Source organism: Alternaria infectoria (genome assembly GCF_024043175.1).
Source record: "Alternaria infectoria strain BMP 0036 chromosome Unknown scaffold_1, whole genome shotgun sequence".
Classification (NCBI taxonomy): domain Eukaryota; kingdom Fungi; phylum Ascomycota; class Dothideomycetes; order Pleosporales; family Pleosporaceae; genus Alternaria; species Alternaria infectoria.
The window spans coordinates 1,506,607-1,519,099 of record NW_026250690.1 but is presented as its reverse complement, the minus strand read 5'-3'; the positions used below and the strand labels follow the sequence as shown (position 1 = coordinate 1,519,099).

Genomic DNA, 12,493 nt, shown 5'->3' with positions numbered 1-12,493 from the left:
ATTGACAGCGCCCTGAGCTGGGATCGAAGGGCAGCACCACGCTGGACTGTCGTCAGTTGACGTCGAGAGCTGCACGAGCAGCACATCTGCAACAGGAGCGAATATCGGTTCGGCGGACGCAGGACGTAGGGGCGCTCACGGCGTACGGACGACGGCATGCTGTCCTGGAAGCACATTGATGACTGCAGCAGCTCAGACCACATCCAAAGGCAGCTGCGGCATTTTCCCTCCAGACAGGCCAGACAAGGGAGACAAGGCCAGCATGATGCCCTCGTCTCTCCAGGGCCGTCGTGTGCATGGCGGAGGGTGCGAGGATGCGCTGCTGAATCCAGGCTGGCCGCCGCCAGTGGATGGGTGTCCAATGGTTCTGTTAGTAAAGGCAAGTGTGCATCCTGGCGGAAGGGCGGGTTGGTGCTAGAGGAGAGGCTCGTTTGGCCATGGTGGAGATGAAAGGGAAGGCCGTAAGCGGACAAGCCGGGCGGTCAAGCTTTGCAGACATCGATCATCGACGCACATCATCCATCACACGGCGCTGCTGTGTGGGCGCAAGGTCCGGGTCCTGGGGGAGAGTGCACGGTGGACGAGAGTTACTGGGCGGCCTTCGCAAGACGTGCATCCGGGCTGCAGGTGGCCTTTGGCGCTGTGGGGGTCGCGCAGGGGGACTGGGCCGGGGGTGTTTTGGCGTCAAATCAAGAGAGTTTAGTCTCTCTGCGACTTCTGGAGCCCACATATCATCGCGCAAGGCCCCGGGCGCCGCTTCTCCTACATTCTGGGACGATTGCCGCCTTTGCGTGCAGTTGGACTGATTGATATTCCAACGTCACGAGAGCAAGGCGGATAGATAGGGACGTCATCTCCCTGCCGCTGCCCGCCTGCATCTGGACCCTCGCCATCCACCCCTCGGCCGCTGCAAACCTCACTCGCGTGTCGTCGGTGCCATTCCGACGCAACTTAACTTTTCTTCCCCAGTCCCCCTTCTTACGTTGTGTATATGGCTCTGTCACAATTGCAACACTTCTACCACACCCCGCTCCTGCTGCCCACCCTACACCTGCACTCGTGCAGTACGCTTGAAGGCTCGTATAACTGTCCGAGCCCCCTCCAGCGTCCGTAGCGACAAGCCCCAGCACCTCGCCGTATTCGCGTATTGGCGACTTTCACCCTCACCAGCGCTCGGTCGTTCGCCAGCCAATCGGAGCACAGCAGCGCCCCATCACCATGCCGATGGTCGCTGAACAGCAACGGCAACTGTCAATTTCCTTCGATGAGCGAACCCTCTCCGACCGACTTCGGCACCGCGATTCACGCCCGCTCGACCACCGCTTTGCTATTGAAGAGGAGGATGAGAGTACTGGCACCGCAAGCGAGCCCGCCGAGCCTCTTACACCCACCAGCCATACCAGCGAGGGCACGCCCTTCTCACATCCTTTCCGTGACGATGACTCCGTAGACGACGTATTCGCAACCCCACGCCCTGTTACGAGCGACATGCCCAGCAAGTCACCGCTGCAAGAGGCGCCGCAAGATATCGAGAGCCAACAAGATGTCCAGCCGCCTCAACAGGCCGAGCGCCAGTCACCACCGGAGAAGCGCGGTCTGGGAAAGCGCGTGGGCTCGCTGATCCGCGGCAAACTGCACAGAGGACATTCGAGCAAAGATGGAGCCAATCAGTCCGACACTTCCAACATCTCGACGCCGAACAGATCGCCCAAAGCAAAGGCCGAGACCAACACATACATTGTCAAGACTGGTGTAGATGGGCCCGCTGAGGTAGCAACTCCGGCAGTCGACATTCCCAAGCAAAGCCGAAGACTGAGCTCCTTCTCCCTGACGCGACGCTCTGACAAATCCTCCCGCGCAAACTCCCCGCCCTTGTCTGGATCACCTATGAGCAGGCCATCGACGGACAGACGACCAGGAATTGGCACCAAACCCGCTTCTTCCACGGGCCTGGCAAGCATGAGCCGACCGCGGCCTGGTATCACCTGGGCGGGTAGTGGAAACGTTAGCTCTACTAAGAAAGTCGGCTTTTCACGCCGACGGTCCGCAAGCACAGAGCAGGTCCCACGCATCAACGAGAGTGCAGAGAAGCCTACCGCTGGCATGTTGGCTACCTTTTCCAAGCCAGCTGTCCAAGGTGTGGGTATGAAGGCACGGCGACTTAGTGTGAACTTACCGGACGACTTCATCATCGACTGGTGTGAGCTAGATAAAGAGTTCAAGAGTTCGAGTTTGATGCCTGGAAAGAGAGGAAAGATTCTAGGTAAAGGCGCAACATCTGAAGTTCGGATCATGGCGCGAAGAGGAGGCATCACACGGGAAGAAGACCTGGTAGCTGTCAAAGAATTCAGGGAACGCGACAAGGACGAGACTGAGGAGGACTATGTACTGAAGATCAAGTCCGAGTACAGCATTGCGAAGAGTCTGCATCATCCGAACATTGTCGAAACAGTACGGTTATGTACGAACCGCGGCCGCTGGAACCACGTCATGGAGTTTTGTACATATGGAGAGATCTATTCGTTGGTAGAACGGAAGTTGTTCGCTGGCGGCGCGGAAGGGTTTTACAGTCGGGATGATCGGTTGTGCTTCTTCAAGCAATTACTGCGCGGCGTGAGCTATTTGCATAGTCATGGCATCGCTCATCGAGACATCAAGCTGGAGAACTTGCTCCTCAGCAAAGACGGTCATCTCAAGATCTCGGACTTTGGCGTAGCGGAAGTGTTCACTGGCGAGCATCCTGGACTTCGCGCGTCTGGCGGCGAGTGTGGAAAGAACATGGGCGAGATTCGGTTATCCGAGCCTGGAATTTGCGGCAGTCTTCCCTACATCGCTCCGGAAGTTCTTGCAAAGGATCACAGCTACGACCCACGTCCGCTGGATATCTGGTCCACCGCCATCGTCTACCTAACTATGACCTTTGGCGGCTGCCCGTGGCAAGCTGCGAAGCCCGAATTCGAGTACTACGCCAGGTTTAAGAAGGGTTGGGATTCTTGGCTGGAACGCCATCCCGACGGTGACATCTTTGATGGTGTCGATGGCCACCCTAAGTGTGGCAAGCTGTTCAGTCTCATCGAGCCCCCGTCCATCAAACGCCTCATGCTAAAGATGCTTCATCCTATACCCTCGAAACGCATAACCATCGGCGAGGTTCTAAAAACAAGCTGCATCAAGAACATTGGCTGCTGCTGTCCAGAGACGTACGACGACCCCAAAATCATGTTCGACGCTTCCAAGTCCTCGAGTGCTAGGACTGCCGCCCCAAAGAAGTTTTTGCATCATCACATTCCGCCCAAGCCGGAGAACAAGGTTGGGAAGGCATTCACACATAGGTTCGATATGGGCGAACGATAATCACGACTGTATATTTTGACGACCATTGTTTTCACGACCACTGCATTACGGCGCTTGAAGGTCGAGCATAGCGGGTCAAAAGGAGGTTTTTGTCCCGTTCCCAATCTGGAGGCATTATTGTATTTTGTTTTACTAGCACATTTGTCCCATCAGCATTCTGCGAATGCCACTTCAAACGACACATATACCACATCGACGTCTTGTCTCGTCCCACCTTCCCTTTCTGTCTCTCGCTACTTTCCCTGTCCAACACACGTGTATGCGCGTCCCATGCGATTGGCAGCCCTGCAGAAAGTGCAAACGCGGCAATTGCCTTGACGCGCGGAGATCACCAAGCAGCAGCTCCACTTGGTCTCGGAGGAATTATGATTGCGCAACTCGCGAGCTAGCGAATAGCTTACGCTGATCTTCCGCTGTTATCGGAAAACTGTATCTGTCTGACGTATCTCCAGAATTTCGTCATTTTCGACTTCGCTGATATGGGTTATCGAATCCCGCTCTTACGATGCATGCCGACGGCAGCAAGCAAGTTTGTAATGACCCGCTTGTCCGACGTGGCGCCGAGATACTTGGTCCGCTAGGGACAGAGGTCTACAGGCTTGGCGATGAAGGAATGTAAGCGCGCGAAAATGAGCTGGTTCTGCGTTTGCGAACTGGAGGGTAGTATGGAAGATTCCGGGTACTGCGCCCGCTATGTTGCGCATGCGCGATGCTGCAGGTCATCAGAAGCATGGAGAGAAGGATCAAATCGTGGCGCAAACCAGTCCAACACGAACTCCAACAAAGCGCGAAGCAACCATCTCAACAAACACGTGGGGAGTATGATACGCCCACAACATACGATCGAGCTTGAATCAGACAAAGCATTGGCGCAGCGTACTAGCGGTCGGCGCTGGGCAGTTTCCACACATGCTTCTCGAATGCGGGGCATGTGTGAAGTCATCGCACAGCACCCTGTCAAACAACCGCCGAGTGTCTTTTAAGCCGCTGATGGAGTGGTACCGAGATACTGTCGTGTCATCGTCAGCACGTTGGTTCGACTAACAGGTAGGCGATAGACATGTCTCATGCTGGTTAGGATACTCCGGCTTTTGAGCTCGTGTGGGCATAGCGGGGTAACGCCTCGCTGTAAGTGTGTTGTTTTGCGCGGCTCAGCTTGATGTTGTCACACGACTATGCGCTGAATAGCGAGTGTGTAAGAGGTGGAGCAGGTGATTATTTCGTCATGAATTTGATGAGGCTGAAATGCAAAGGGTCGCTTCATGCGAAATGGAAACAAGCATGTCTTGTTGTGTCGGTGCCGACTTTCCGCGTCCTTGCATACAGACTCGTCAACCCGACTTAAAGCATCCCCTTCGCATGACATGTACGTCCAATATGATCCATAGCTTAAAACCATTGGACGGTAATGGGCCTCATCCATTAGGCTCAATCATCAACATCACAAATCAACGCAGTCCTTCCAACCACATCAACAAACCAAACTCTCCCTCACGCACTCCCTCCCTCCAATCCTCCACTCCTTACCCAACGACCATTCAAAACCTCTTCTCAAGACCCTTCCCCTCTTCATGACCTTTCACCGATATCCACCTCCACACTTCCCCACATGCTGCAATGCACACCCACCCCTGTCTCATCACCCTCACCGAAAAACGCGGTGTGATGACTTATGCTGCATCGCAGAAGACGCTCTTTTCTGTTTTTCCCTGTTCTCATGCATTAAGATTTATGCTTAGCATGGCTTATCACGCACAAGACGATGCAAGGCGAATGCTTAGCCTGTGACATGTCTGAGGGGAGGGGTTGAGACGTGTGGTGTGTGGGTGGCGTGGGGGTGTTTGAAGGGTTCATTGGCGGCGGAGGGGAGTGCCGGGTGAGCGTGCATTGGAGGGAAGTGGGAGGGGCGTTGCATGGGTGTTTTGTAGATAGAGCTTAACATGTTCGGTATGAGGTAACTAGGTCGGGTTGGTTAAGGGATCGGTATGTGCGGATTACTTGATCTCTCTGGACACCGTTCTGGATTATGAATAGTCGTATACCAATTGACTTCGCGAAATCTATCCCATTCTATACATCGCGCTTTCTCTTCCTTTATAAAATCTACGCCCACTTGCTACCCACCACAGCCACAGGGCGATAAGTCGCTCACCACATCTCCCAAACCCCCTCCGGCAACACCGTCCTCATGATCCTCCAATGGCTGACCGCACCATCCTCGTGAAACTTCTCCAGCTCACCCACATCCGCATTACCCATGACTCTGCCTCCATCTTCCTTCCTCACAAAGTCGTAGTTGACTTCCAACTTCTCCTGCGGCTGCAAGAAGTTCCTCCTCGCAATACTACCCAGATAATCCTTCTGAACCGTATCGCGGAAGTTCACAGCCGCCTTGCCCAGACCGTGGTCGTTCTTGACGCAGAAAATGACCATGTTGATGAAATCGGCTTCACCTTCCTTGTGTTCTGCCTGAGGCGGAGAGTCACGGAAGAGGCGGCAGGCGGGGAAGATGGCGTGGATGGTGTTCAGCACCAGTCTCGTTGAGCCCAGTGTAAGGTCTCCGGCGTAGTTGATTGCGACGAAACCTTCTGGCTTCAATAGGTCGTAGAGGCCTTGCATGAACTCTGTGGTGAAGAGGTACACGGGTTCTGCACCGCCAGTGAAGACGTCGTGGATGATGTAGTCGAAGCTGCCGGGTGCTGAGACGGACTTTTGTGCTACGTAGGCGGTCGCGTCGTCGATGACGGCTGTGTGGTTGGGGTCTAGCGCGAAGTACTTCGTTGCGTAGTAGTGGACTACGGGGTCGAGTTCGACGATCGTCGTGTTGATACCGTGTGCGATCATGGCGTTTGGTGCTGTACCGATACCTAGACCGATCACCAATGCAGACTTCTCGCTGTCGTCTACAATAGGTATGGTATCGACTGGGGTTTCCATGAGGCGGACGGCTTCCAGGAGTACAAAGACGGCGAAGATGGACTCGCGTTGGCGTTGGCCTTTAGCATAGGCTTGGGGTGTTACGAGCCACTCGCCTCCAAGGAGGGAGTGGTCGCATCGAAGAAGACGAAATGCATTGTCGGCATGGTTCTCGATGACAGAGACATATCCAGTGACGGACTCATGACGAGCGAGAAGCGTGTAGTTCTGCGTAGCTTGCAAAGTGGAGTTTGCCAATTGTAGACCGTGGGTTGAAGGATGATGCGGATTCGTCCAGAGCGTGTGGAGGATTGCCGGAAATGCGAGAAGGATGACACGTGATGGGCTGAAGAAAGCAGATGCCGACGCAAGCAGCATCTGCATACCCACGCGTGTGAAGTAGACGGATGTACCGATGAAGCCGGGGATGAGAGCGCTGCTAATCTTGGCTACGGTCGAGACGGTAAAGTAGGATGCAGTGGGGATAGCGATTTCCTTCAATGGCGAGGGATTGATGCCGGTAATGTCGATGCATTCCAGTAGATCGGCGGCAGCAAAAACTGACAAGAACAGTAGGGGGAAGTAGGTAAGGGACTCGATGAGCAGAGGTCCGTATTCTACACCAATCTTTCCGCTGTATGGAAATAGTAGGAACTGGATGACGGGCGTCCAGTACGCGACTACAGCGATGTACTGTGCCACATTCGCAGATACGTAGCTCTTCAATGCCCGTCGCGTTAAGAGTGCTGCAACAGCGGTGATAGTCATTGTCCGTTGATGGTGCAGCGATGCTGGGATCGATCCATAGATAGGAGACAGGTTCAGTTGTGAGACTGGAGATGCAAAACCTGCGACAAGCAGGAGTGCTGCTGCTCTACCAATGTTCAGAAGAATAGTCGATGCTGGGGCATTTTGCGCCTGGGTTTCCGCCTCTTTCGCTGCCTTTGGCTTCTTCGGTGTCTTCTGTTTCGGCGACATGATGTAGAATTTCCGTTCTTTCTCTTTCTATCAAACCAAATCCAAATGCTCTTGAACAAGTCGCTGTAACGGCTTTCGCGAAAAAGAAAGATGGCGAAGCGTGTGAAGCGTTGAAAAGACCAGATATCGCGTAAACGGTCCAAGGAATCCCAAGTTCTTCAAGCACTCTATACGGACCGTAGATCCGCGATAGTGTAGTCGGCCCGCGAACAACGATAGAGAGCAGCAAGCAAAGTGCAAAAGAAGGGTATAAGGCAGGAAAAGGAAAGGAAGAGACGTTGAAATTAAAAATCAAGAAGGCCAGCTGTTCCTGGCTGAATGGGATGATGCACGGGTGAAACGGGCGATCATTAAGGTGGAGTTCGTTTCGACTGGGCGCGTTTCGCACTAGAGTGTGGCGCCCAGCACGGCGTGTGGCGTCATTACCAAGCATTGCGATTGCCCATCACTTCTACCATAGCGACTGCAGTGAGAGAATATCTGGAGTCTGAATCCTCTTAGTATGCCATACATGACCGGGTCACCCAGAATGGCGCCAGGTCTCGCTCTACGACCAGCCAACGCGCCGGAAGCAGCCAAGGACCCCGCGACCCCCAATGGCCATGTCAACGGCGGCGCATCCGCCCCTACAAACGAAGACGTGGAAATGGACGATGAGGTAGACGAATCGCTACTCCGCGACCAACTCCGCCAGAACCAAGACGAACGTGCGCAACGACTCCAGGCTAAGAACCGGCGCAAGCGCTACCTCGAAGTGCATCCCGAATACTTCTCCGACTCGTCCCTCGAGCTCGCCGATCCGCTCCTATACGACCGCCTCATACGCCGCTTCCAAACCGCATCCGAGCGCGAAGCCGAAGGGCGCAAGAAAGGCTTCTCGGGCCAGATGGCTACCGATCTGTGGCGTGCCGAAGCGAAGAAAGACGCGCTGTCGCAACCCGACCCCAACTCACTCTTCACATACAACCGCGGACCACAGGGTCAGATAATGGAGGAGGAAAAGGATGATGTGCCCATGACGAAGGAGGAAGGGAGAGCGTGGTGGATCGACGAGATGACACAGCGCTTCCTGAGAGGCGGAGACGATGATTTCGAATACGACAAGCTCGTCGACAAGAACCCTAGATACGACGACCCTGAGGCGGAACGAGATTTAGAGGACGCGTATTTCGAGAGCATGGAAAGCGACTTCGATTCGGACGGGGAGGGGAAGGAGAAGGTGTTGACGGGTGAGACGGGCATACAGGACTATTGAGCACACGCGAGCGATGCACAAACAGCCAGGAAGGGAGTTTTTGGCTGAATGCCATAACTATCGCCGAAAACTCTTGCAATCGCAGGCGAAAGGGTACGTCGTTACACATTCTATCTGTCTGAAGTACGAGACTAACGACCCAGACTACAGGAAATACTTGAACGTAATCGCCCGATCCCCAAGCGCGCCCAGCTCCTCGGGAGTATACCCGTTATGCGCGCCCTCAGCTACCTGTCGCTCCCTCTTCGCGTTGATGCGCTTGTAGTTGAACACCAAGAACAGCAACGCTATGATACCCGCCACGATGAAACCGAGTTCGAGAGCATGACCGAGAAGATAACGCGGCGCGTCTTCTGCGCGATAGAAGTTGGAGGCCATGGCTGGCGAAAGTCAGTGACAAGAAATGTGGCACATGAGGAATGGACAACTTACCACCCGCCAAATTACCCACGGCGATCTGGATAGCTTGCCCGGTAGCTCTCTTCGTACTTCCAGCTAGATTATTGCTGAGCCATGTGATATTTCCAGGGAACGCTGGATACAGCGCACACGCCGCGATGAAGACACCCGCGTATACGAGCCCTGGCACGCTGCCACCCGCGATACACATGATGAAGCCGACAGCCATGATGCACAGACACACCAAGATGAACGGATACCGCTTTCCAACTCTATCGCTGAACCACGCGACAACAACAGCCAATACGGAAGCGGTGATATAGATGGGTACGGTGAGGAGTTGGGCTGTGGAAGAGGAATATCCGAGTGCGCGGATGATGGATGGGAGGAAGAGGGATATGCCGTATAGCGGACATACGATACCTGCCTATGTTAGCTCGGCACACCAGCAAAAGAGTTGAGAATTGGCACATACCCCAATAAACCAAAACATTCGTCCAAATCTGCCAATCGAGGAACGCCGCTTTGACAAACTTCCATTGGAAGCTATCATCCTGCGCGACCCTAACACCACCATCCGCTTCTTCCTTGTAGTTCTGATACTTCAAGCGGTATACAACAAAAGCCCGCTCTTCCTCTGTGAGGAAAGTAGCGGTTTCCGGGAAGTCGTAGAGCGTGAAGTATGCAATGATTGCCACGATGACGGTCAAGATTCCCTCTAGGATGAAGATCCAGCGCCAACCCGCGAGATTCCCTACACCATCCATGTGTGCGATGCCGAAGGCGAGAAGACCAGAGAAAGCGCCTGCGACAGAGGCAGCGGAGAAGAAGAGGGCTTGGCGGAACTGCGCTTCGTGGCGGGCGTACCACATTGTGATGTAGTATGCTACTCCTGGGAAGAGACTATTCAGATGGTTTGTTAGCCTGACGCGCTCAATCGGCTGTAGAGCATGCCGTTTCCATAGGCAGACAGGGACTCGGTAGAGACATACCCGGCTTCCGTAACACCCAAGAAGATTCTTGCAATCAACAGTCCCTCATAGCTCTGCACTATGCCCATGAGCGTCATGACGATGCCCCATGCTACCATGATGGTTGGGAGCCAGATCGATGGCCGAAGCTTTTTCAGTAGGAGGTTGGAGGGCACTTCGAAGAAGGCGTATGTGAAGAAGAAGACTGTTAGACACCTGCTTCCATTGTTAGGCTATCATATAAACTCAGAAGACCGATAGATCTGCGAAAAGCATACCAGTTGTACTGCGCACCCGTCATATTGAGATCTTCCGTTAACCCTTCAATCTTCGCGTTACCGATGTTTCCTCGATCCAAAAAGGAGAGAAGATACAACAGCGCTAACATGGGGATGAGGCGCAAGTCCATCTTCCGTAAAATCTTCTTCTCGTCGAGATGCGCAAAAGATGCCATAGTCACGCCTGGACTTGTAGCCAGCGCGTCGATGCGCGCCCGCTCCTCTGCTTTTGTTCCCCCATGGCCGAATGATGTGATCGAGGCTTTGCGTGCGGCATGGATAGATGTGCCATCTGGAGAATCACTGGCGTGGGAGAGCCGGTGAATGGCAGGCTTTTCGTCCATGGTGACGAGGGTTCAGACACCTGTATTGAAGACGGGGTGGGTAGGCTTGCGGGGAAGAAGAGAGATGCAAGCAACACCGTGCAATAAACGACCAAGAATGTCAGATACCTAACAGCTAAAAAGACCAATCCCTCGCAACATAAAAGTCCGGGGCCCATCCCATACCACATCCTAAAAGCCACGAGCCGCAGATCCCCGCCGTCGCGCGAGCGCGCCCACTGCACGCCAGTCCAGCCGAATAACCATCGTCTCCACCCCCATGGGGCGCGCGGTCAACGATTACCGTGACTATCCAGCGACCGTTCACCCGTTAACCAAAGTTTACTCCGCGGGCACATACCCCGACATGACACGCTCTCACTCGGTCATTGATAAAAGTCCGCCATTGACGCACGCCCAGCCCCTACCCACCCCTCTTGTCTGCCTCCCGCACCATTCAGCATGTGTGACGGAAGCCTTCGACGTGCGTCAAGACTTTTGCCGTCCAGTCTTGTGCGAGAGAGAAGAGTTTTGCTGTGGAGGCAGGTGGATCTGGGGAAAGCTGGGGTAGACGCGGAGGGGATGGACGGTAGTTTTTGCTTTGTTGGGGGTTAGGTGGGTGGAAGGTGAGGTTGGCGGGTTGCTGGATTGGGTAGGTGCCGAGGGGAGGCGGAATGGGTTCCGCTTATTGACTTTGTTAGTAGGTCCGCATGTCTCCTCGCGCGAACTCTCATGTTTGATGCGGTACTAGAATCTGGAATTTACAACCTGTTATGGCATTCAGGGAAAAGAATCACACGATATGAAGACTTGCAGTTCATGGGGGGTGCATCTTCCATTATGAGAGCCAAAAGTAAAGACTCAGTGAAGAAAAGTGGTACAGGGTATTATACAGGCATACTAAAAGAAAGACAATGAAGCGAGTAATAAGATACCGCCTCCCAGAGTTCGTACAGAATCAAACATGTCGTCCTTGACAGAATGTTAAACAGTGGTAGAAATTCAGCCGATGAAAGACAATACAGGATGTGGTACATGATGTTGATGATGCATGGTAGCTGAATATGACCCCTTCAAATATACACACCCTAGCTGAAGCCAGCGGTAGCAGTCTGAAAGTCGTTTGTAGGTCGCATTGTTCGTGTACGGTTAGAGAATGTGGTCGATGTCTCTCTTCAAGAGATACTGATCGGGAGTGGATTCCATGTAAACCAAAGTCTTGTCGATGCTTTGATAGGAAGTAGTCCTTCAATCGAAGTTTTGGGCATTGGCTTGAAATTCGATTTGATCAGCGGCGCTTGGGTATAAAGCCAGCATATGATTCGCCGGGTTTGAGACATCCACTGCATCTCTTATGTTCACACGGGAACGGACATTGCGGATAATCAACGAGGTTCTCTATGCCATCCTCACAACAAACCCACATATGAAGTGGAACGATGTCGCGTTGTTGAGGTGTCGCCATAGTCCAGTGAATGTAGACGTGACAACTCGATGGCGTTGATAGAGGTGGTAGTCTTGATCTGTAGATCGATGGATGGTATAGAACAATGGAAGGCTTGTGAACAATGGGTACAATGTAAGGAGACATAATGCGCATCTTTATACATGTAATGACTGGTCGTAGTCTGAGTCTCGCAATGTTGGTGACTGTTCATCATGACAGTAGTTCTGACTATCCACCGTGACTGTGACGTGACTGTAGAATGGGAGGTATGTGTCATTCGAAAAGTAGAGAAGAAGTGATGAGATGAGGAGAACGATGATTGTAGCAATAAATCGCTGTAAAGATATCTGCTACTTCGAACAAGAAGTCATACAAACGCAGAAATGTAGGCATGCGAAGCTATCATGAGTCTAAGGGAAGGATCAATTCGACGATCCATTGTTGCTGTGAGGAAGTCAAAGCTGCCAGCCACCAACACCATACGTCAAGAGCAAGGATCGGACATTGAACAAAGTGAGGACATGTGGTGTAACGTAGAGATACCGGTAACGACAGTGGGGAAGATAAGTAAC

The 12,493-nt window shown here is 53.2% G+C and overlaps 4 protein-coding genes across 4 annotated transcripts; 2 read left to right on the top strand and 2 right to left on the bottom strand.

Annotated features, from left to right (window-relative positions):
- Positions 1-1,224: 1,224 nt before the first annotated feature.
- J4E92_000532 (uncharacterized protein) lies at positions 1,225-3,354 on the top strand (the record flags this gene model as incomplete). The annotated part of the gene is made up of 1 exon (XM_051491948.1): positions 1,225-3,354. The coding sequence occupies one exon, from the start codon at positions 1,225-1,227 to the stop codon at positions 3,352-3,354; it is 2,130 nt and encodes a 709-aa protein (XP_051357460.1).
- Positions 3,355-5,502: 2,148 nt separating this feature from the next.
- Positions 5,503-7,248, bottom strand: J4E92_000531 (uncharacterized protein; the record flags this gene model as incomplete). Its single annotated transcript, XM_051491947.1, has 1 exon — positions 5,503-7,248. The coding sequence occupies one exon, from the start codon at positions 7,246-7,248 to the stop codon at positions 5,503-5,505; it is 1,746 nt and encodes a 581-aa protein (XP_051357459.1).
- Positions 7,249-7,777: 529 nt separating this feature from the next.
- Positions 7,778-8,503, top strand: J4E92_000530 (uncharacterized protein; the record flags this gene model as incomplete). The annotated part of the gene is made up of 1 exon (XM_051491946.1): positions 7,778-8,503. One exon carries the CDS (start codon positions 7,778-7,780, stop codon positions 8,501-8,503), a length of 726 nt encoding a protein of 241 aa, XP_051357458.1.
- Positions 8,504-8,647: 144 nt separating this feature from the next.
- On the bottom strand, positions 8,648-10,495 carry J4E92_000529 (uncharacterized protein; the record flags this gene model as incomplete). The annotated part of the gene is made up of 5 exons (XM_051491945.1): positions 8,648-8,883; positions 8,936-9,325; positions 9,378-9,805; positions 9,895-10,089; positions 10,152-10,495. 5 exons carry the CDS (start codon positions 10,493-10,495, stop codon positions 8,648-8,650), a joined length of 1,593 nt encoding a protein of 530 aa, XP_051357457.1.
- Between the last annotated feature and the right edge of the window lie 1,998 nt (positions 10,496-12,493).